The sequence below is a fragment of the Halichoerus grypus genome, chromosome 4, assembly GCF_964656455.1.
Source record: "Halichoerus grypus chromosome 4, mHalGry1.hap1.1, whole genome shotgun sequence".
NCBI lineage: Eukaryota > Metazoa > Chordata > Mammalia > Carnivora > Phocidae > Halichoerus > Halichoerus grypus.
In genome coordinates, this window is record NC_135715.1 from 187,502,740 (window position 1) to 187,523,762 (window position 21,023).

At 50.9% G+C, this 21,023-nt stretch overlaps 1 protein-coding gene across 1 annotated transcript in view; it reads left to right on the top strand.

Annotated features, from left to right (window-relative positions):
* The window catches only part of MROH2A (maestro heat like repeat family member 2A), a 45,480-nt gene that overhangs the window by 10,045 nt on the left and 14,412 nt on the right, over nt 1-21,023 (top strand). The window contains exons 11-26 of the mRNA XM_036109598.2: nt 314-427; nt 3,928-4,004; nt 4,966-5,085; nt 5,387-5,497; nt 6,256-6,403; nt 7,220-7,260; nt 7,902-8,043; nt 8,300-8,352; nt 8,801-8,908; nt 13,822-13,941; nt 14,164-14,286; nt 15,491-15,643; nt 16,778-16,900; nt 17,846-17,925; nt 19,524-19,632; nt 20,422-20,517. Of these exons, the coding sequence (XP_035965491.2) occupies nt 314-427; nt 3,928-4,004; nt 4,966-5,085; nt 5,387-5,497; nt 6,256-6,403; nt 7,220-7,260; nt 7,902-8,043; nt 8,300-8,352; nt 8,801-8,908; nt 13,822-13,941; nt 14,164-14,286; nt 15,491-15,643; nt 16,778-16,900; nt 17,846-17,925; nt 19,524-19,632; nt 20,422-20,517 (1,718 nt within the window). The remainder of the gene's footprint in view (nt 1-313; nt 428-3,927; nt 4,005-4,965; nt 5,086-5,386; nt 5,498-6,255; nt 6,404-7,219; nt 7,261-7,901; nt 8,044-8,299; nt 8,353-8,800; nt 8,909-13,821; nt 13,942-14,163; nt 14,287-15,490; nt 15,644-16,777; nt 16,901-17,845; nt 17,926-19,523; nt 19,633-20,421; nt 20,518-21,023) is intronic.

The following is a 21,023-nucleotide window of genomic DNA, read 5'->3' on the forward strand; positions in this document are numbered from 1 at the left end:
AGCCCCTGTGAGGCCTGGGCCCAAGGCGGCCTTTTCTGGCTCATTCTGGCTCCGAGGGCATGAGTAAAGCTGTCCTTCCTCCTGGGGCGCCTGGGTGGCTCAGTCGTTAAGCGTCTACCTTTGGCTCAGGTCACGATCCCAGGGTCCTGGGATCGAGCCCCGCATCAGGGCTCCCTGCTCGGCGGGAAGCCTGCTTCTCCCTCTCCCACTCCCCCGCTTATGTTCCTGCTCTCGCTAACTCTCTCTCTCTGTCAAATAAATAAATAAAATCTTTAAAAAAAAAAAAAAAAAAAAGCTGTCCTTCCTCCTGCAGCCCGGTCCTACCCCAAGGAGCTGATGAAGTTCTTCCTCAGTCAGATGGAGATGAGCAAGGAGGCCATCCGCGTGGGGACCCTGACACTGATTAGGGCAGTGGTGAGCGCAGATGGTGAGCAAGAGCGGGACGCCAGGCGGGAGGCCTGGGAGGCAGGTCTCACCCATGTCTGGGCCTTCATCATTTCCTCTTTTATAGACACTACTGGGTGGACCAAGGTTGCTTCATATTTTCTGCCCTTGAACCTCACCAGCACTGTGACCCCCACCCCCCGCACCCTCAACCCTCTCCTCAAACTCTGAATCCCAGCTTCCACCTGGGAGTCTGAATTTCCGACTGTTAACCTGAACCCTAGAACTATCCCCCAAATGTGAAATCAGAGGCCTTAAATAAGGCCTAGTTATACCGTGTAGGTGTAGTCCTAAAGCCCCACTGTCCCAATGCCCAATCGTAGTCAAAACTCCTTATTCTAAATCCCTAAGCCCAAACTCTGAACCTGGCCTTGCCATCAAAAGGGAAATCCTGTCCCCAACAATGACACCAGCTCAGACAGCACCTTTGTGTGAATTGGAACAAGGCACCCCTTGCTGGCAGCATGTGGCCCCGCAGGTACATGATTTGTTTAGAAGAGCATGGGCCACTCCTGTTCAATCTTTCAACTGGGTGCCCTTGTGCAGTACGCAGACTGGGCAACTGTCTATGAAGCACATTCTGCTGATAGTAAAGTCTTCTCTGAAAAAACCCGCAAATTTAAGCAACAATGAGACCATTTTTATCTGTCTGACAGACAGAGATGATAATGACTAGTGTTGGCCTAGCCATTTTTCTCTTAAGGGGCCTGATAGTAAAAATATTTTTGGCCTTACAGGCCACATGGTCTCTGTGACAATTTCTCAACTGTGCAAAAGCAATCATCAACTGCAGAGCGTGGCTGTGTTCTAATAAAACTTTATTTACAAAAACAGGCTTAGGGCTGGTTTTAGCCTGCGGGTTACACTTTGCTAATCCCTGTGCTAGAATAACAAGAAACTAGTTTCTTGCCCTTTATTGACAAGGGTGTAAATTGATAAAGCATTCTGAGTGCTCAGTTGCATAGGGACCAAAACTTGGGCTCAAGCGCCTAACTTTCTGACCATTGTCCGAAGGAACTCATTGCCCAAAGAACTGGACAACGATGTTCGTTAGCACGTTGTGCATAAAAGCAAAACGTTAGAAGCAATCTAAATGTTTTTCTATAGGGAATTTCTGGAACAAATGATAGTTTATCCGCAGAGTGGAATATGACTCAACCGTAAAGGGTGTAGTCAATCTATACTTTTTTCATGGACAAGATGCCCTCTCTAAATTAAGCACACCAGCATGGTATGGGGCAGTGTATGCAGCATGACCTTGGTTACTTGCAAGAAATCTGTGTTGGTTATCTTTTCATAAATGAGCTTAGGGACGCACTTGAACTGTTGAGTGGTTACCTTTTATTTTAATCTTGCAATGAGCATATACTATTTTTATTTTATCTTTATTATTTATTTATTTATTTGACTGGATGGATTTTATTCAGAAAATAATTTTTGAATGATTTTCTAACTCCTTAGGAAAAAAAGGATGACAATGTGTTTTCTTACTGCTTACATCAAAATATATTCAATTTGGAGAAGATTTTAATGTAAAAGCAAAACTCCGTAAAATGTTAGAATGAAAATAAGTACCTTGGGATGGCAAAAGGCTTTTTTTTTTTTTAATTTAAATTCTATTTTTAAAATCAGAAAAAAATTTTCTACTTTGCAGATAAAAACTCAAAGCTGTATCATGCTCCCTTAGTGCCCGATTACCTGCTACTTTCCTCTTGTCCCACTTCCCTCTTTCTTCCACCAGTGTTGACCTGGACCTGTAGTAACATCTAGCCTGAAGTCTAGTGTCAAGTTGAGCAGCTAACTGCAAATCTGTCCATACTGGACATCTCCAGAACCTTCTCATGGCTCTTTCTTACCTCTCTTAATCTTCCTTCTCCCCGAATCGACTGTCTTCAGATGTATGACTAACAAGCACTTACAAAGCACTTTCTTGTGTGCCAAGCACTGTGTTGGCTCATTACTGCCCACAGAAGCTCTGTGAGAGAGGTACTATTATTAGCCACATTTTATTTTTTTAAAGTTTTTTTAAATTAACATACAATGTATTATTTGTTTCAGGGGTACAGGTCTGTGATTCATCAGTCTTACACAATTCACAGAGCTCACCATAGCACATACCCTCCCCAATGTCCATCACCCAGCCACCCCATCCTTCCCACCCCCCTCCACTCCAGCAACCCTCAGTTTGTTTCCTGAGATTAAGAGTCTCTTATGATTTGTCTCCCTCTCTGATTTCATCTTGTTTCATTTTTCCCTCCCTTCCCCTATGATCCTCTGTCTTGTTTCTCAAATTCCTCATATCAGTGAGATCATATGATACTTACCTTTCTCTGATTGACTTATTTCACTTCGCAGAATACCCTCTAGTTCCATCCACGTTGGGGCAAATGGCAAGATTTTGGGTTTTTTTTTTGATGGCTGCATAATATTCCATTGTATATATATATGTGTGTGTGTGTGTGTGTGTGTGTGTGTGTGTGTATGTATATACCATATCTTCTTTATCCATTCATCTGTCTATGGACATCTTGGCTCTTTCCATAGTTTGGCTATTGTGGACACTGCTGCTATAAACATTGGGGCGCACATGCCCCTTCAGATAACTACATTTGTATCTTTGGGGTGAATACCTAGTAGTGCAATTGCTGGATCGTAGGGTAGCTCTATTTTCAACTTTTTGAGGAAACTCCATACTGTTTTCCAGAGTGTATTAGCCACATTCTAAAAAAAGATTTTATTTATTTATTTCTGTGCGTACACGCGCTCACATGTGCATGAAAGTGAGCATGAGTGGCGGGGGAAGGGGCAGAGGGAGAAGCAGACTCACCGCTGAGTGAGGACCCCAACTCGGGACTCGATCCCAGGACCCTGGGATCACGACCTGAGCTGAAGGCAGACGCTTAACCGACTGAGCCACCCAGGTTCCCTATTATTATCCACATTTTCAAGTAGGGAAACTGAGGCATAGGGTTGCTGAGGAGTTCACCTGAGGTCACATGGCTAGGATGTGCCTGGCACAGGATTTGACCCCGGGCAGCCCGGCACCACAGCCCAGGCTCTGCACCGCTGTGCTTTGCAGCCTATGCATGCCCACAGCGTGCCTGGCCCTGTGTGCCCACCTGAAGGAAGAGCAGGTGGGGACCCTGCTCTCAAGGAGAGTCCACCTGGGTTCCAAAGAGAGTCACAAAGCAGAGGCCAAGGGAGCGAGGCACAAAAACCATGCTGTCCCCTGGCCAGGTGGGGTGGGACAGGTGTTGAGAGGACAAGGAGGTGGCCAGCGAGGCTTCTGAGGGAAGTGTCCCTGAGCTGTGGTGGGAGTCAGAGGCTCTCAGGAGGTGTGACGTGGACGAGCCCCCCGAAGCCTGGCTCCCGGGGGAAGGTGGTGGGCAGGCCTGGTGTTCTGGGAGTCTTGCTACTCCCGGGCATCTCCTGAGAGCCCAGCTCTGAGGCTGGTGGCCCTCCAGGCCGGTTTTCCTCTTTCAGAGCCCAGAATGAATATCAGGACCATCTACCTGGCCATCCGGGTGGTCAAGAACACCCTCTGTGACACCCGCTCCAAGGTGACAGGGCAGAGACCTGGAAGGGGGTGGTGTTCAGGGCACTCTGCGGGGGAAGCAGAGGGAAGTCCTGCAGGTGGCCCTTACCCTTCTCCGGCTCTGTGGGTGGGGGCTGCCTGCCGAAGGCCCTTTGCTGGAAAACCTAGCTTCCTGGCCAGCACTGAGTAGGGCTGGAGGAGAGAGGCCCCCCTGGGCTGTGTCCTGCTCCTGAGACACTTGCTCTCATCAGGGACCTGGAATTTCCCAATGAGGGGGCTCAGACACTGTCCTGGACAGAGGAGAGGCTGAGTGAATCCAGCTTCATCCAGAGCCACGTGGCTGCCTGAGGGTTTTATAAAACCTTCCCTGCGTTTGAAAAAAGCAACTGAGGAATACACACTATACCCTTCAAATAAAGGCTAAAAAACCCCACAGTCCAGGCTCCACTGGAGCCAAGACCACCTTGGAATGTAGCTTCAGTTCTGGCCGTAGGCCCTGGAGGCCGCAGCACATCCCCTGGGGAGGGAGGTCCAGGAGGGTGAGGGTCTGCACAAATGGGAGAGGGCATGAGGTGGGGCAGGGGAGGGATTTGGGCTGGAGATTTAACGCAGAGCTGTTCTCAAAATGTGGAGGCTGTCAAGGGAAGACAACCACCCCACATAGCAAGCCTGAGCCCAAGCCTGGGGAGCCCAGGATAGGAGTCAGCCTGTCCCCACCAGGGCTGCCTGAGGATGGAGCAGCCTGTCTAGGAGGGAGTGTGCTCCGGGCTCAGACAAGGCTCCTGGGTGGCTATGTTGCCCAGGGGGATTCCCTGGATGGGTCAGGGGGCGGTGGACGGAGTGGGCAGTAGCCCCCAAGGCCCCTTCCCACCCAGAGCACCCCCAATTCCTAGCTGTCTCATGGGACAGGATTGGATGTAAGGTGCCAAGCCCCCCACCCTGGAGCCCACCCCAATTCCTGCTTGTCCACCGCCCTGTCCCCTCAGGTGAGGATGGCTATTCTCCGCATCATTGGCCAGTTGGCTCTGTCCGGCTACCAGGACAGGATCAAAGGCTGGGGCCTGAAGTACGTGTCTGTGCAGCTGACTCTATCCACCTACAAACTGGTGAGTGGCCCTGATAGGCAGACCCGGGTGCAGCTGGTCTTTGGAAGTGGTTTCCAAAGCGTTGAGGAAAGAATCTGCTTGCTGCACCCTGTGCTAGACCCCGCACGAATCTACCTTCGTGACACCAGTGTGCCCGGGCACACGGCAACTGTAGGTAGAGGTGTGTGCAGTCTATCTAGAAAACTCTGGAGACCCGGTATCTGGGCATGGAGCCTCACGGGGGGTGAGGAGACCCCACCCAAGACCGCAGCAAGGCCCCGGCCGGCGCACAAGCAGGGACCCCCTCGATTCTGGCTTTCAGACAAATCACCGGGAGAACTTTTATCAGAGGAACCTGGAGGAGAAGATGGTCCACAAAGTCACCATGGACACCGTGAAGATCATAACCTCTTCCATCAGTGGGATGACCAATGTGAGTGTGGGCCGGGCCCCTGCAGCTGACGGCTTGACTCGTGTGCGCCCCGCGCCGGGCTCGGAAGGGAATGGTGCATGCCCAGAATTCCACGCTGTTGCTTCTCCCATTCCCACTGTCTGGGATGCCTGGAGGGGCCCCGATCTTCCCACTGCCTGAGCGCTTGTTCTTGAAGGTCCGGTTCCAGAGCTGGGTCCTTGATGGGAACTTAGTCCCCCAGAGGCTGAGGCGGTGCTTAGCTCACAGTGGGCCTCAATATGTATCCATTGACTTATAACCAGAAATATGTCGATTACCTTAAAGCCCCTTCAGTCCAGGTGTGTGTGTGTGTGTGTGTGTGCGTGTGTGTAGAGATGATTTTAACGGATTAATTCCACAAGCATCCAGTGAGTTCGTACTATGTGAAGACATGAAGGCATATGCTAGAAGGCTCAGTATAACCCCAAGGAGGTCACAGGCTGAAGGGGAAACAGATGTGCCAACTTTCCATTGCAATGCATTGTGACATAGCGAAGAAAGTAGAAAAAATTTACCGTGATAGCACAAGGAAGGAATCACTGTCCATTAAGTGAGGCCTTGGGCTGGATGCTCCCTGTCTGGGGGGCAGTTTACCTTAATACCAGAGGTACTGAGAAGAATCATGGGAGCTGCCAGTCGTTGAGCAGCTGCTAGAGCAGGGGGGCTGTGCGGCGAGCCTGATGGATCTCCTACGCGGCTGTAGATGCCCCAGCTAATGCTGCCCTCTGCCCCCGACCCAGGAGTTTTGGGTGAGGCTCCTGTGCTACATCATGGAGACGGATTACACAGAGGCCTTGACCCCCATCTGCATCAGCCTCACAAATCTGGCGGAACGCCAGCTCCACGCCGAGGACGTGGAGACCAGCATGGCCCGCAAAAGCAGACACGGTGGGCAGCATCCTGGCACTAGTCGGTGGGACTGGGCAGGTGGGCCACTCCGTGTCCTGGGACGTTTCCCTTCTGCATTTTCCAGGAAGCGGCCGGGAGTCCCAGCCAGCCAGGCCAAAGGCCCCCCTTACCATATCTGAGGAGGTGTTAAAATTGGGCAAACTTCCTTTGGCAGTTCGTTCCCCATGTCCCCTCCTCCCGCACCCCGTCCCAGGACCCCTCCCTGTGGAGGTGCAGCCTTTCTCCATGTGTGGCTTGTCTGTGTCTCTGTGAGCCAGCGGGTCCCATCCGAGTCCTCTGCAAACCATCATACCGTGGCTCCCCCTTACCCCGGCCCCCGATTCAGCACTGTCAACAGCAGACACTCAAAAAAGTGACTGTCACCACTTAATGGTGGGGTGACACTGCTCTTCCAAGAGGACTGTTCTCATGGGCCTGGAGCTTGGCTGGATGGGCGTCGCCGGTGGTGGGTGTGATTTTAGGAGCCCTGTAGGACCCAGGGATGGCAAATGGCGGGGGGTCTTCTTCATGACCTCACCCGGACTCTGGCTAGGCCCTCCCCTTGACATCTTCTAAGCCCTAGCCCAAAGCATGATTCTCCCCTCTTCCCAGGATAAACCAATTAAAATGATGTTCCTTATGGACAGATCACCGGTCCCTGTGCCAATCCATTCTTGTTCTGGGGACAATGGGATGATGTTGGGGAAGTACCTTCCAGGCCAGCACCATTCTTGGGCTCAAGGGCATGGGGGCAGGGGGGCATGTCCTGGTATGAACTGGGCGACTGGAGCAGGTTCGCATCTCCTTCTTCCTTAGTGGACCTGCCCGCACCCCAGAAACTGTTGGCCCGTCTCCTGGTGAGTGACTCACCCAGGCCTGACTGAGGCCATGGCCTGTGGCCCCTCTCCCTTCAGCTCCTAATTCCCAAAGCCTCCAGAGGGAGGAGGGAGCTAGACACTTGGTAGGACAGATCTTTCTGGGTCACTTTCATTCCTCTTGGGTAGACGTGGCAGGGGCAGTGTGCTCGGATGCCCAGGGACCTGGTGACCAGATTCCTCTGCTCAGCCTTTGAGCAGGCCCGAAGCATCCCCAGGACACCGTCAGTGCCTGCCTGCCCCTGGGAGTCCTGTACCTACACCTGCTCCTCTTTTTCTTTTTTTTTTTAGAGAGAGAGAGAAAGAGAGAGAGGGGCAAAGGGAGAGGGAGAGAGAGAATCCCAAGCAGGCTCCATGCCCAGCACAGAGCCTGACGTGGGGCTCGATCTCATGACCCTGAGATCATGACCTGCCAAAATTAAGAGTCAGATGCTTAACCAACTGAACCATCCAGGCGCCCCGGTTCTCCTCCTTATGTTGACTGTGGGCGTTAATCCACACTCCATGGAAGCCTGGGTGGGGAGAAAGCCCACTATCTTACCCCTCTTCTTCTTTCTGGGAACAAAATGCCTGGCACTGCCCAGCCTGGGGCAGGGCCCCACTGGAGTCTTGGTGTTCCCCAGGTGCTGATGTCATCCCCCTACAAGGGGGAGGGCCGCGGGATAGCCATGCTCAACCTCCTGAGGACCCTGAGCCAGAGCATTGCGCCCTCCATGGCTGACATGTGGGAGCTGGAGATCCCACTGCTGGTCAAGTACCTGGAAGGTGAGGCATCCGGGGCGCCAACCCCAAGTCAACTCCCCTCTCGGTGCGCATGCTGGAGTATGAATCACACGGCTTGAACAACAGGAACCAAAGCTCAAGGTGGACCAGTATGGCCTATTTAGGTCCTTGGAGAAGTGGGGAGGGAAATAAGCATGTGCTGAGCCCATCCATGGAGGGCTTCGCATGCCTGACTAAGGAGGCTGGTCCAGAGGGGAGCAGCAGAAGAAAGCAGCACGTGTGCACCTTCTTTCTGCAGAGCATACTGAGTTTACCTGGAATCAGAAGACCTGGGAGGGCAAGCTCATTCAGGTAAAGACGTGATCCACCTTGCTGAGGTTGGGTCGGGAGAAAGGGGAGGGGTGCATGGGAAGACGCTTGGTGGCGTTGGCACGTGGAGGGCTTAGGAGTCCCTAAAGGACACCTCTTCCGTCAGACGACTTGGGGAGTACCAAGCATGTCCACAGCTCTATCCATCAGCAGGAGAGAACAGACAGCCTTCTATCCTGGGGGACCAAGTGTTCAGGAAAGCAGCACAGGGGTGACCCTCCTCCCTCGAGCCCCAAAACCACAGCTGTTCCCCAGGCCCACAGACTGTTAGCACTGGGTTGGGGTTCAATGGGTCGAGCAATCTAGAGATTGGGGAAGGGGGTTAGAAAGGGTGAGTCACTGCTCAGTGTCACACAGCACCCCTGGAGCCTGGGACAGAACAGGACTGGGGGCCTCTGGCACTGGCCACCGACATCTTCTGTCTCCTCAGTTTCTGAGAAACTCCCTTAAGAAGACCCGAGGTTCCAATTGGAGCTTGCGTCTGAGCAAAGAGCTGAACAACCAGATTGAAAGCTTCGACAGCCCCTCCCTGGAGAAGGTTTGTGCTCACAGTGTCAGGGCAGTTCAGATGGGGAGGGGACTCCAGGGCTGATGGAATGGAGGCTCGGGTTGTGTGTGAGACCAGCAGTACCTGTGGCTTCTACAGGGTCCTGGGAGGAGAGGTGGGTGGTTTAGGCCAGTGGGTTTTCGTGTCTTGTTCTGTTTTGTTTTTCCTCTAAGAATCTGCTTTGTTGAAGCTGGTGGGGGGGTCTCTTCTCCAGTCTTCCTGATCTTCTCACTTCACTCTCCACCTGATGTGGTCTCCTAGCAGAGTCCAACAGGCAAGGATCAAGGTTTTGGCAGTGAAAATGATGAGGATGACACTGAACCACAGAAGGCTAAAGGGGTTGCTGAGTTCTGGCTCGGCAGTGAAGATGATGAGGCTGGAGGGGCAAAGAAAGAGTAGGCAGGCTGAGCTTTGGAGCATGACTTTCAGCTGTCCCCACCTCACTGGCAGATTGCTGGATGTTGTTGCGTACACCTGACCCATCCAGCTACTGGCTCATGATCATGTGTGTGTATTTCATTGTAAAAAGGTCTTTTTTTTTTTAAAGATTTTTATTTATTTATTTGACAGAGAGAGAGATAGCGAGAGCAGGAACACAAGCAGGGGGAGTGGGAGAGGGAGAAGCAGGCCTCCTGCTGAGCAGGGAGCCCGATGTGGGACTCGATCCCAGGACCCTGGGATCATGACCTGAGCCGAAGGCAGACGCTCAACGACTGAGCCACCCAGGCGCCCTAAAAAGGTCTTTATAAAACTATGAACATTGTTGAAATCAGAGAAGGTCTCAATTAACGGAAAGGATCCCATGTTCACAGATTGGAAGATGATATGGTCAAGATGGCACACTCCCCAAATCTCTCTACAGATTCATTGTGACCCCTGTCATGAACCCTAGCTGGCCTTTCTTTTTTGTTTTGTTTTTTTATTTTTTTATTTATTTTAATTTTTTTTATTTTTTAAGATTTTATTTATTTATTTGACAGAGAGAGAGAGACAGCGAGAGAGGGAACACAAGCAGGGGGAGTGAGAGAGGGAGAAGCAGGCTTCCCGCGGAGCAGGGAGCCCGATGCGGGGCTCGATCCCAGGACCCTGGGATCATGACCTGAGCCGAAGGCAGACACTTAACGACTGAGCCACCCAGGCACCCCTTGTTTTGTTTTTTTAGAGATTGACAAGCTGATCCTATATTCATGTGGGAATACAAGGGGCCCAGAACAGCCAACGTAATTATGATTAAGAGAAAGGCCAAAGTTGGAGGACTCAAACTTTGCAATTTCAGGACTTTTTACTACAGTAAACAAGACAATGTAGTACTGGCATAAGGATGGGCAGACAGGTTGATGTAATAGAAAATCAAGAATGCAGAAATAAACCTCACACTTGCTGTCAGCTGATTTTGGACAAAATCTTCTTGGATATGACACCAAAAACACTAGCGAGGAAAGAAAAAATAGATAACTCGGACATCATCAAACTAAAAACTCTTATGTTGAAAATCAAACCATCAAGAAAGTGAAAAGACAACCCCCAGAATGAGAGAAAATATTTACAAATTAAGTCCTTGGTAAGGGACTTGTATCTAGAATATATAAAGAGCTCTCCTCACTCAATAACAAAAAGATAAGCCCAGTTCAGAAATGGGCAAACTATATGAATAGACATTTCTTCAAAGAAGGTACATACATGGTGAATAAGCACATGAAAAAAATTGTTCAAGATTATCACCATTAGGGAAAACGCAAGTCAAAGCCACAAGGACATACCACCTCACACCCACTAGGATGGCTGTAATAAAGAAGACATAATAACAAGTATTGGTAAGAATGTGGAGAAATTCGAACACTCATAAACTACTGGTGTGAATGGAAAACCAGTTCCTTGAAGTATTAAATACAGAGTTACCATATGACCCAGGAATTCTGCTCGGAGTTATATATGCCCAGGGGAAATGGAAACATACATCCATACAAAAATGTGTACATAAATGTTCACAGTAGTGTTATTCATAAAGCCAAAAAATAGAAGCAACCCAAATGCCCACCAATGGATGAAAAGATAAACGAAATGTGGTCTATCCATACAACGGAATATTATTCATTAAAAGGAATGAAGTACTGATTAATGGTACAGAAAAGATGACCCTTGAAGACACTATGCTAAGTGACAGAAGCCAGACACAAAGGAATGCAAATCAAGACATATTATATGATTCTGTTTACTTGAAATGTCCAGAATAGGCATCTTTTTAGAGACAGAAAGTAGATTAGCGGCTGCCAGAGGCTGCAGGAAATGTGCAGTGACCGCCAACAGGTATGAGATTTCTTGGGGGGGGGGTGATAAAAATGTTCTAAGTTTAAATTGTGCTGATGGTTGCACAACTCTGTGAATAGACCACTGATTTTGTAAACCTTAAATGGGTTAATTTTATGGTATGTGAATTATATCTCAATGAGATGTCTAAGAAAAGGTATTTACAGGTCTCAACCAAAAACTGTGTTTGTTCAAATAGTCTTTATAGGTGAGCATGTAAAATAACAAAAAGCAAGGATATCTTACAGATAATCTTCTATAGCTAAACATAAATTTGTAGGTTTAAGATTTTATCCAGTATCAATTTAAGGACAGATGTCCATTTGGAAGAAAGTTGTATATAGGATGTGAAGGCCATCTGGCTGCGACCTTTGTTACCCCATTGATTGCTGGGTTGATTCGGGTTATCTGGCTGGCTAGCTGGGTATCACGTCCTCCCTCCCTGCTCCATGTGTGTCTCTCCTGAAGCTGAATGCCTGGTAGAAGAAGATGACCTTCCTCCATAGAGGAGGACCTTTCCTTGGTCAAGGGCATACAAGTAGCTGCGCTCCCCGGCTAGAACCTCCAAACAAGCTCTCAAGGTCCATTTATAAGAGAACATAGGATTGTCAAGCTTCCAAGGCCCCAGACACATCCAAATGAGGCGCTGCATGTGGTGATCTGCCTTTCTTAAAAAAGAAAGTTGTATATAGTATTTGATAAGCAAATGCATAGAATTCAACCATATTTCAACAGATCACCTAGCTTAGGGAAAGTAAATCAGTAAGTAGGATTAGAAAACTTAGGAAGGCACAGTTGGATACAGGGGCTTAAGGAACTTCACCAGGACCCTCCTGTCTCTTCACCGCTCAACTGGCACCTCTAAGATGGGGCAAGGTGATCACCAGTGGCCTCCAGACCTGCAGCCCCAGTTGTCAGAGCCAGTCTTCTCCCAAAATTGATATGCAGAAATCATTCTCTCCCACATACAAATAAAGCAAAAATATGATTTGATGAAGGAAGATCCCATTCCAAGTAGCAACACAATGTAAATATGTAATCGAATAAATTATTGACTACGTGACATATGTGAGGAGCACAGAATGGCAAGGAGGTGCAGGGACACTGAAAGAAACGGGATGACATTGACACAATCTTTTGTTCTTGGATGGGAAGTCTCAATGTTGGAAAGGCGTCCACATTGCTCAAATTAATCTGCCGTACGTTGTGCTCCCCGTCAAATTCCCAAAAGGAGTTTTTGTGGACACTGGACAATTTTATGGAATTTGACTAGATTATTTCCAAGTTCATCTGAATTGTTAAGAACGTATTGACAATAAAGCTCGCGAAGGAAGGATTTACTCTCTGGGAACAGATCAGAGATTGAAGTGTACGAAATGAAAGAAAACCATGGAACGACTAGGAGAATACATCAATGAATAGTTTTTTTTAATCTTGACATGGAGTAGGCCTTCATATGCATGAAAGGAAACCAAGAAAGACAAAGGAAAAGAAAGACACTTTCCTCTGTGAAAATGAACCTTTTCTGTGTGACAAAACAAAGTCACAATAAATAAAATCAAAAAGGAATGGAGACTCGGGGGGGAAATACAGCAGTAGAGTGATCTGGAGTTGAGACCTCTGGTACGCGATCCTTAAGAAAGGAGCCTCAGGAAAAAAAAAAAAAAAAAAAGAAAGGAGCCTCAGACCGGGCTCCATCTCATGACCCTGAGACCATGACCTGAGCTGAAACCAAGAGTCGGATGCTCAACCCACTGAGCCACCTAGGTGCCCCAGACAATGTTTGATTTAAAATCCTGGTTCTACATGAGAGACTGTGGACTCTGAGAAACAAACTGAGGGTGTTAGAGGGGAGGGGGGTGGGGGGATGGGTTAGCCCGGTGATGGGTATTAAGGAGGGCACGTACTGCATGGAGCACTGGGTGTTATACGAAAACAATGAAGCGTGGATCACTACATCAAAAACTAATGATGTAAAAAAAAAAAAACTAATGATGTATGATGACTAACATAACATAATAAAATAAAATTTAAATAAAATAAAATAAAATAAAATAAAATAAAATAAAATAAAATAAAATCCTGGTTCTGCCACCTCTTGCTTGCTTTTCCATGTCCCAAAACAGCAACCGTATCTACAGTCTGGACTTGCTGCGTGGGTTAAATGAAATAAGACATGTTTGTTCTTGTTGTTTTTCCAAATATACACACGAAGTTCTTCTTACAAGTAGAAGAAAAAACAGGAAGAATAAGCAAAGAATACAGCAGGGATTCAGAGACTGGATGGTGAGAATGTGCACAGGTGATCAGCATGGCTCATCACCAGGTGCTCTTAGATTTGTTAGTGTGAGGGAAAACGGGTTCAACCGCTATGGGAAGGAAATTTGGCCTCCACTAGTTATAATATGCTGGCCTGCAAGCAGTCCAACCCTCCAGAATAACCTAAATGTTTATTTTAAAGACTCTACGACATGCATAGATATCTGCGCATTAAAACAAACGATCTAGAGTGTGAGGGAGGGGACTCCCCACGGCCACAACCCCTGGAGCGCAGGGCGGAGAGGCCAGAAGCTCCTTTTGTCCCTCTGCCTCTCCAGGGCTTTCTGTATCGGGCCCTGGGCTTCACTCTGGCCACAGGCCTGGAGGCTGACAAGGTGGAGGTGTTGCTCCTGGAGCTGCTATACAAGACAGACTATGGCAACGACTTTGACCGGGAGGTGAGGGTGCCCTGCAGCCCCCTCCTCCCCACCAGACCCCTTTGCTCCTAGGGGTTATGGGCACATGCGTGCTTGGGTGTGCGTGAGCGTAGGCGTGCATGTGTGTGTACTGGTTGTGTGTGTGCGTTCGTGTGTGTGCCTGTGTGTGTAGGTACGTGGGGGGGGCTCCTCCTCTGGCCCCCGCCCGCCGCCCTCACCCCAGCTGGCCGGGTCTCCCTGCAGGGCGTGATTCTGTGCTTTGGCCTGTGTGCCCGAGGCCAGGTGAAGACAGTTCTGAACGTGCTCCATGACTTCGAGGAGAGGATCCAGGAGTCGGAGCAGTCCTGGCAGATCGGCGCTTGGCGGGTAAGTCACCCTCGCTCCGCAGTCCGGTCTCCGGGGGCCTCGTAGACCGGTGCCTTCCGCGCTCAGCCGAGTTCTTGCTGGATCTCAAGAGCCAACTCCCCTCAGGATCACCTGGAGGCCTCCTCCAACAAAGCTGTTGCTGGTGGGTAATCGAAAGAGCACAGGGTGGGCCCTTTCAGGACCCAGCTATTACAAAGGAGTGCTCACCGTGGGCTCCTCAGCGCAGCAACAGGGGCAACCCTGGGTGCTGGAGCGAATGCAGGGTCCCAGGCCTCACGCAGACCCAGTGGATCTGAAGAAGCTGCTCAGGTAGTGGGTACTTTGCACGTGTTGGGAGCTCTGCCTCAGTGAATCAATGGCCCTCGGGGGGAGGGGCTTTCATGCCCACTGTCCTATAGAAGAGAATGCTGAAGCTTGTCCAAAGGCATGCAGCTGGCCCGTGGTGAAGCCATGGGCCGGCCTCTGGAGGCTGCCCCTCTCTGCCACAGGACACAGAGCCACGGGCTGGCTGAGGCCCCGGTGGGCAACCGCCCGGAGTCATCGATGCCTCAGGCTTCGGCCTTGACCTAGAACCCTTGCCCTGGGAGTCTGGTAGTTTGGATGGAGAGAACTAAGAGTGTCTCAGGCTTTTGGCCCAGCTTCTCCCTGAGATGTGGATTTCTATTCGAGGCCTGGCAGGGCATGGGCACCCCTGCCCCCCCTCCGTGGTGGGTTTGGTGGCCTGCAACACCTCATCCTAGGCTTGTGCCCACTGGATTCCCAGTGTCACGAGAGCCCCTGGCCCAGAGCGGGTGCCTGGCAGGTGAGGGCATGGAGGAGTGTCCAGGTGGCCTCTGTTTCGCGGTGTCCACACAGACCACCTGCTCCCAGCTAACGGGTGCTACTGGCATCTCGCTGGACTGAAGCGTCCGTGGGGGTGGGCCCTGGTGGGAGCGGCTCACCACTGTGTACCCAGGGCCCAGCAGATCGTAGGTGCTCAATAAAGGTATGTTGAATGAACGAGTAAGTGAATGAGCGTTTCAGGCACCCGGAAAGCTATCAGTTGACGCACTTTCTGCTGACTCTACGGCTCCTTTGGCCACGTGACCAGAGACTGTCCATGTGCAGCCAGGGCGGCCCTGCTCACCCTCGGAGGGGCAGTTGAGCAGACCCCCCTTCCCACATGCACATCCAGTGGTCCTTCCTCTTCTTGTTGGGCTTGCAGAAGGACCAGCCCTGGAGGCGGGAGACGGTGAAGAGCGCCCTCATGGTGATGTACAGCTGCGTGGCCTCGTACTGCCACCCCCAGATGCTCCTCACCCACGTGGACAACCCCATCACCGCGAAGATCATTCATCACTACTCCAGCAGCTGCCAGGTAACCCCAGATGCCACCCCCCCATCCAGAGCCAGGCTGGTGGAGAGTCACCTGCCTCGTTATCTGTACACCCCATCCCCGCCCAGCAGACAGTCAGGAGTCCGACCCAACACCCAGCTTTTGGGAAGCCCATTGCCTCAAACTGTGGTGTTCTCTGCTGCGGGGGGAAATAGGGGACCTCCTTTGCGCGCAGTGCTGGGCGGGTGAGCGTGGGTCCCAGAAGTCACAGGATGAGCACCCCCTCTTCCCAGCCTTGCTCACTCCCTCTGCCTTCCTCCCTCCTGACACCTGACCGAAGCCCTTTAACAAGCGACAAGAAGTGGGGCTGTCCTCAGGGAGGCTGAGGGACTTGCTACTTTCTTGGAATGGCAAGGAGGCAGAAACACAGAATAAAACAAAAATTATTTCATTATTGTTTTTAAAATTGTGGTAAGATACACATACAATAAAATCTGCCATTGTAATCATTTTTAAACACGTGGTTCAATGGCATTAAGTACCTTCATGTTGCCGTCCCCCACGACCGTCCCCACCGGCTGTCTGCAGAACTCTTCGTCTTCTGGAACTGAAACCCCACACCCAATGACCATATGCTCATGCCCCCTCTCCCCGGCCCCTGGCAACCCCCATTCTACTCTCTGTCTCTATGAATTTGACTGCAGGAATCTCAAGGAACTGGACTCACACAGTATTTGCCTTTTTGTGACTGGCTTGTTTCATTTAGCATAACGTCCTCAAGGCTCATCCATGTTGTAAAAGCAAAAACAATTTTATCTCAACGTACTCGGTCTCTGTGCTGACCCACAGGGCTTGGTGTCTGGGGCCAGTGAAGGTGCCCCCTGGTGGGCATGGCAGTCCTCCGGCACAGGTTGGGGGTGCCCGGACGGAGATGGTGTTTTCAGAGGGGCCCAGAGGTCCGTGCCTTGTCCAGCTCCTGGCTGGCATCCTGGCCATGTGGCAGATGCTCGGTCAAGGTGGCTGAAGGACAGAATGAGGCCTGCCATCTCTCAGAGTGCCCCTGACCCTGCCTCTTCTTCGGCGCGGACGGAGGGTCCTTATGAGGGCTGTGGCTTGGGGTCTTAGGGCTCACTCACAGCATGCTCCTTCCTTGTCCTCTTCTTGGTCTGGGCACAGGACATCTGCCTCAAAATGGCCTTCATGAAGAGTGTGGTGCAAGTCACCAGCACCATCAAAAACATCAAGGACCTGGAGGACTTTCAATTTGCCCAAAAGATGACGCTTACTGGCATTATAATGGTAAGCTGGGCGGGGGGCTTCCTTGGTCTTGGGCAGTTTTGGGGTCTAACTGCTGGACAACTTCTCCTTGGTCAGAGGTTTTTAGAGCTCCTCAGGGCGTCTGAGGGACAAGGGGGCTGCAGGGGTCCCTGAAACCCCTCGCTGTCTCGATTCGGCTTCCATCCAACTATAGGAGTTCTGAGTACGAGATTTGTCTATCTGACAAAGGGTGTGATGGCCAGGAATCCGGTGGTGCCCGGAGGTGGCTGGTTCAGGGCTGGGGGACGGAGGTCCACTGGGTCTGCCCCTCCGTAGCCCCCGTGTTTCTCCATAGGGGAGATCTAGGGGGCAGGTTCGGCTGCAGGCAGGTCTCAAAGCTCTTTTTGCACAGAGCTTCAGTAAATTCTAGAAAAACGTCGACTGACTAAGGGCAAGAAGCCATAGCAGAGGCGGATGGAGGAGTGGGCAGCCACTGCCCTTCAGCCCCAGACCCTCCCCACGCCCCTCCAATGCCGTGGTCCCTGGAAGCGCTGCCCCTGCGTCGGAAGCCGACCCCGAGGGAAGTGAGGGGTGGATGAACAGGAGGCCCCGAGAAGGGAGAGAACACTCCCGCTCCCGCTCTGGGCCAGAAGCTGTCCGTGTGCCATTTCACGCTAGCCGGCCACAGCCCCATGAAACAGGCCTTGTTTTACATGTGATGGCTCGGGCAGGGGAAGTGTTTGCCCAGGGACATACAGCAAGGCGGCAGCAGGCCTGAGCAAGAAGCCCCCGGCCTGTCTGGAGCCCCACTCCTTCCCACACCAGATTTGGCTGCCTCCCCTAAAATGCTGATGGCCAGGTGATCCTAAAAAGAGAGAATGTGGTATGGGGTGTCTGCACCCCGTACAGCGCCAGGCCCTGAGGACACTCACTGTCCTCACCGGCGGGCTCTGGGCGGCTCGTTCACCGCCCTGCTGTGCTGGGCAGGCCACCATCAAGGCAGAAGCCACCGACAGCCTGGTTTCTCCCGTGCGGACCATGGCGATGGAGGCCCTCTCGCACCTGAGGTGAGCTGGGCCCCTGTTCTGGCCCCAAGTGTCTCCGAGGGTAGGGGCAGAGTCTGAGACCACCCCTCAGTGCTCCTTGGCGGGTCGCACCTACTTTGCCTCCCCCCCTCTGTAGCAGGGCTCTTGGGGGGCAGCTCTGGGGGCAGTGGGCCGCCCTAGGAGATGGGGTCTGCTTCCACCAGGTCTTTTCCCTAATTCTCAGCAGTAGTTCAAGTTGGGCTCTTCTCCTGGGTTGGGAGGTGACTGGCAGGTGGGTGGGTTGTTCCTTGGTCCATTAGGGGTATTTTGAGCAAGAAATCACACAATGACACTGAATAGGATAGCAGGGAGATAGCATCCTTCTAGTTGGGCTGGGCGGGGTCAAGGAATTTATTGATTGATATGGTACTGATAATAGTTAATACAAAGTAATATAATACCCCAGGTTTGCCTTCCTGGAGCTGTCCATTCACTGGCGGGGAAGGGGGAAGAAGTTATGTAACATCAGTGTTTGAAGTGGTTGGGTGGTCTCTGGGAATTCAGCACCTGTGGGGGCAGATGCATTATTTAGGCTCATAGCAGAACTACCTGTTGCATTTTTCCGCCCCCTCCCCCCCGTTGCCTTAAGAGGCTGCACATAGGCAGATTTTAAGTAAATTTCACAAACATCTCTTCGGGGACTTAGAGGTAAGATGAATGCATACAGAAGGAATTATAGGTCAGAGCTGAGTGTTTGTGGGTGAATATTAAGAACAAAAATCTAAGACCAGAGAAATGGGGGCTACTAACAAGATATAATTTTGTCGATACGACAGGGGCGATCGGAAGGTTTTGGCATCTGACACAAAAGAGCAGGATTTGGGTAGGAGCTAGAAGCTCCCGGCTGGGCAAAATACAGGACCTCTTTGGGGGGCAGGAGTTTAAAGTTAAGCAGAATGGTGGCTCCCAATCCTGGAGGCACAACAGAGCCAACCGGGGACCTGTGAACAATACCGGTACCCTAGCTCCACCCCAGACCTTTAAATAAGGATCCCTGGAGCCTGCACGTGGCCCTTGGGCACCTCGGAGCTTCTCTAGGTGATCCTAGTATGCACCTAGACTTGAGAACTATTGATGAAGGGATAGGAGAAGAATGAGCTAGCATGCATCAAGTACCACCCCTGAGAGTTCACTGAAGCTCAGATGGCTGGGCTCCATTCGGAGTTTTTGATTCAGTAGCTCTGAGGTAGAGTTTGCATTTCTAAGAAGCTCGAAGGTGGTACTGGTCCTGCTGGTGCAGGTACTACACTTGAAAATGCTTCGGCCAGGGCCAGCCTGGGAGGCAGAGTCTATGGTTACAGCCAGGGAGGAGCAACGGAAGGTTTCTGAACAGGAGAGGGACAGGCTCCGAGCAGGCAGCAAGTGGCAGAGCTGACCTTGGGCCCCTGGCTCTCCCCATCCATCACAGACCCAGTCACTGGATACTGGGGGCTGGGTGGACCCAGCACCCCTGGGGAAGGATGCATGCCTGCACCTCCAGCCAGGGAAGCTGGCCTCTCCCTCCCTCCCTGGGCAGTGACCGGGTAGCAGGGTCTCAATTCCCCTCTGACCTCTCCTCTTGTCACTTCTTCTTTCCTTAGCAATCTGAAGCCTTTCTACTCCACAGAGGAAAACAATGAGCTGATGGATATCAGTATTCATTCTGTAATTTCTCTCCAACCCCCAGCGGAGGACAATGAGTCCATTCAGGTAGGTCCCTCGGGGCCACCTCATTTTCTGGGTCAGGACTTGGAAGTTTACAACAACTTGGGCAGTGCTGAGAGCCCACCATCCTGAACCGCCTGTGAGTGGTTAAAGGCAGCAAAGTGCAGTAGGCCCTATTAGTTAGTATACGGTAATGCTAACTGCTGTAACAGCTAGACCCTCAAGTCTCCATGATCTAACAAGATCTTCACTCAAGTCAAGTCCAATTGGTGGTGGGGGTGGAGATGGAGCTGCTGCAGGCAGTTATTTGGGAACCAGGCTGACAGAGGCCCCACCATCTTCAGTGCGTGGCCGGAGGTCCCCTGTGGGTACTGACATCCAGCCTGGAGAGGAAGAGCAAGAGTATGGAGGATTTATGAGCCACTCTGCCCACCTTTCATTGGCCAGAACTCAGTCACATGGTATGACTAGAGGCAAGGGGGGCTGGGAAATGTAGTTCCTGACTGGATGGCTGTTCCCCAAAAACAATGTGGAGGAGAATGACAGACCTTTTGTGAACAGGTAGCCTTGAGGTCCTGGTCCCGGATGAGGAGTCAGAAGAACTGGGCTATGGGGGTTCAGTTTCCTCCTTGGTAAAATGGGTTCTTCTTCAGAGGTTGTGTCATATGTCACATGAGACTATGGGTATAGATGACCCAGTCTGAGCAGAAGTAGAGGGATGATTTTCAGACCACCTCATACTTCTCAGCCCTGGTATGGATCCTTGCAGAGTCCTGGTGGGTGGCTGTGCACAACCCCTCATTGCTGCCCAGTGCTCTCCTCTCTTGGCCATAGACCCTGTATGCAAATGCGAAGCATGCCCTGGAGCAGCTGATGGAGAGCCTTATGCAGAGGCAGCTGGACCCCAAGGGGCTGCAGGAGATGGTACACGTGAGTTCCCTGGTGGAGGGCCAGGAGCCAGGGACGTCCACCCCTCCCAGAAAGCTGGCCTGAGGGCCAGAGTCTATGGAAAACTGGGGTATGTGTTAAGATTGCTTTAGTAATTTTATTTTGGTAAAATTTCAGATTTGCTGAAAAGTTATAAGAACAGTATGAAGAACTCCTATATACCCTTCACCCAGATTCACAGTTCTTAATAGTTGTCACATTTTCTTTTCCTCTCTTTCTCTTCCCTTCTCTTTCTTGTTTTACACACACACACACACACACACACACACACACACACACACACACACACTTCTTGAACCATGGAGAGTTAGTTGCAGACATCAAGAACAAGAAAACAACAGTACAGTGATCAAAATCAGGAACTGTAATGTTGATACAATGCTATATTTTAATCTATGGCCAATATTCAAATTTCATGAATTGTTCCAATAATATCCTTTATAGCTATTTTCTCCGATTCAGGGTCTAAACTGGATTACACAGTGCAT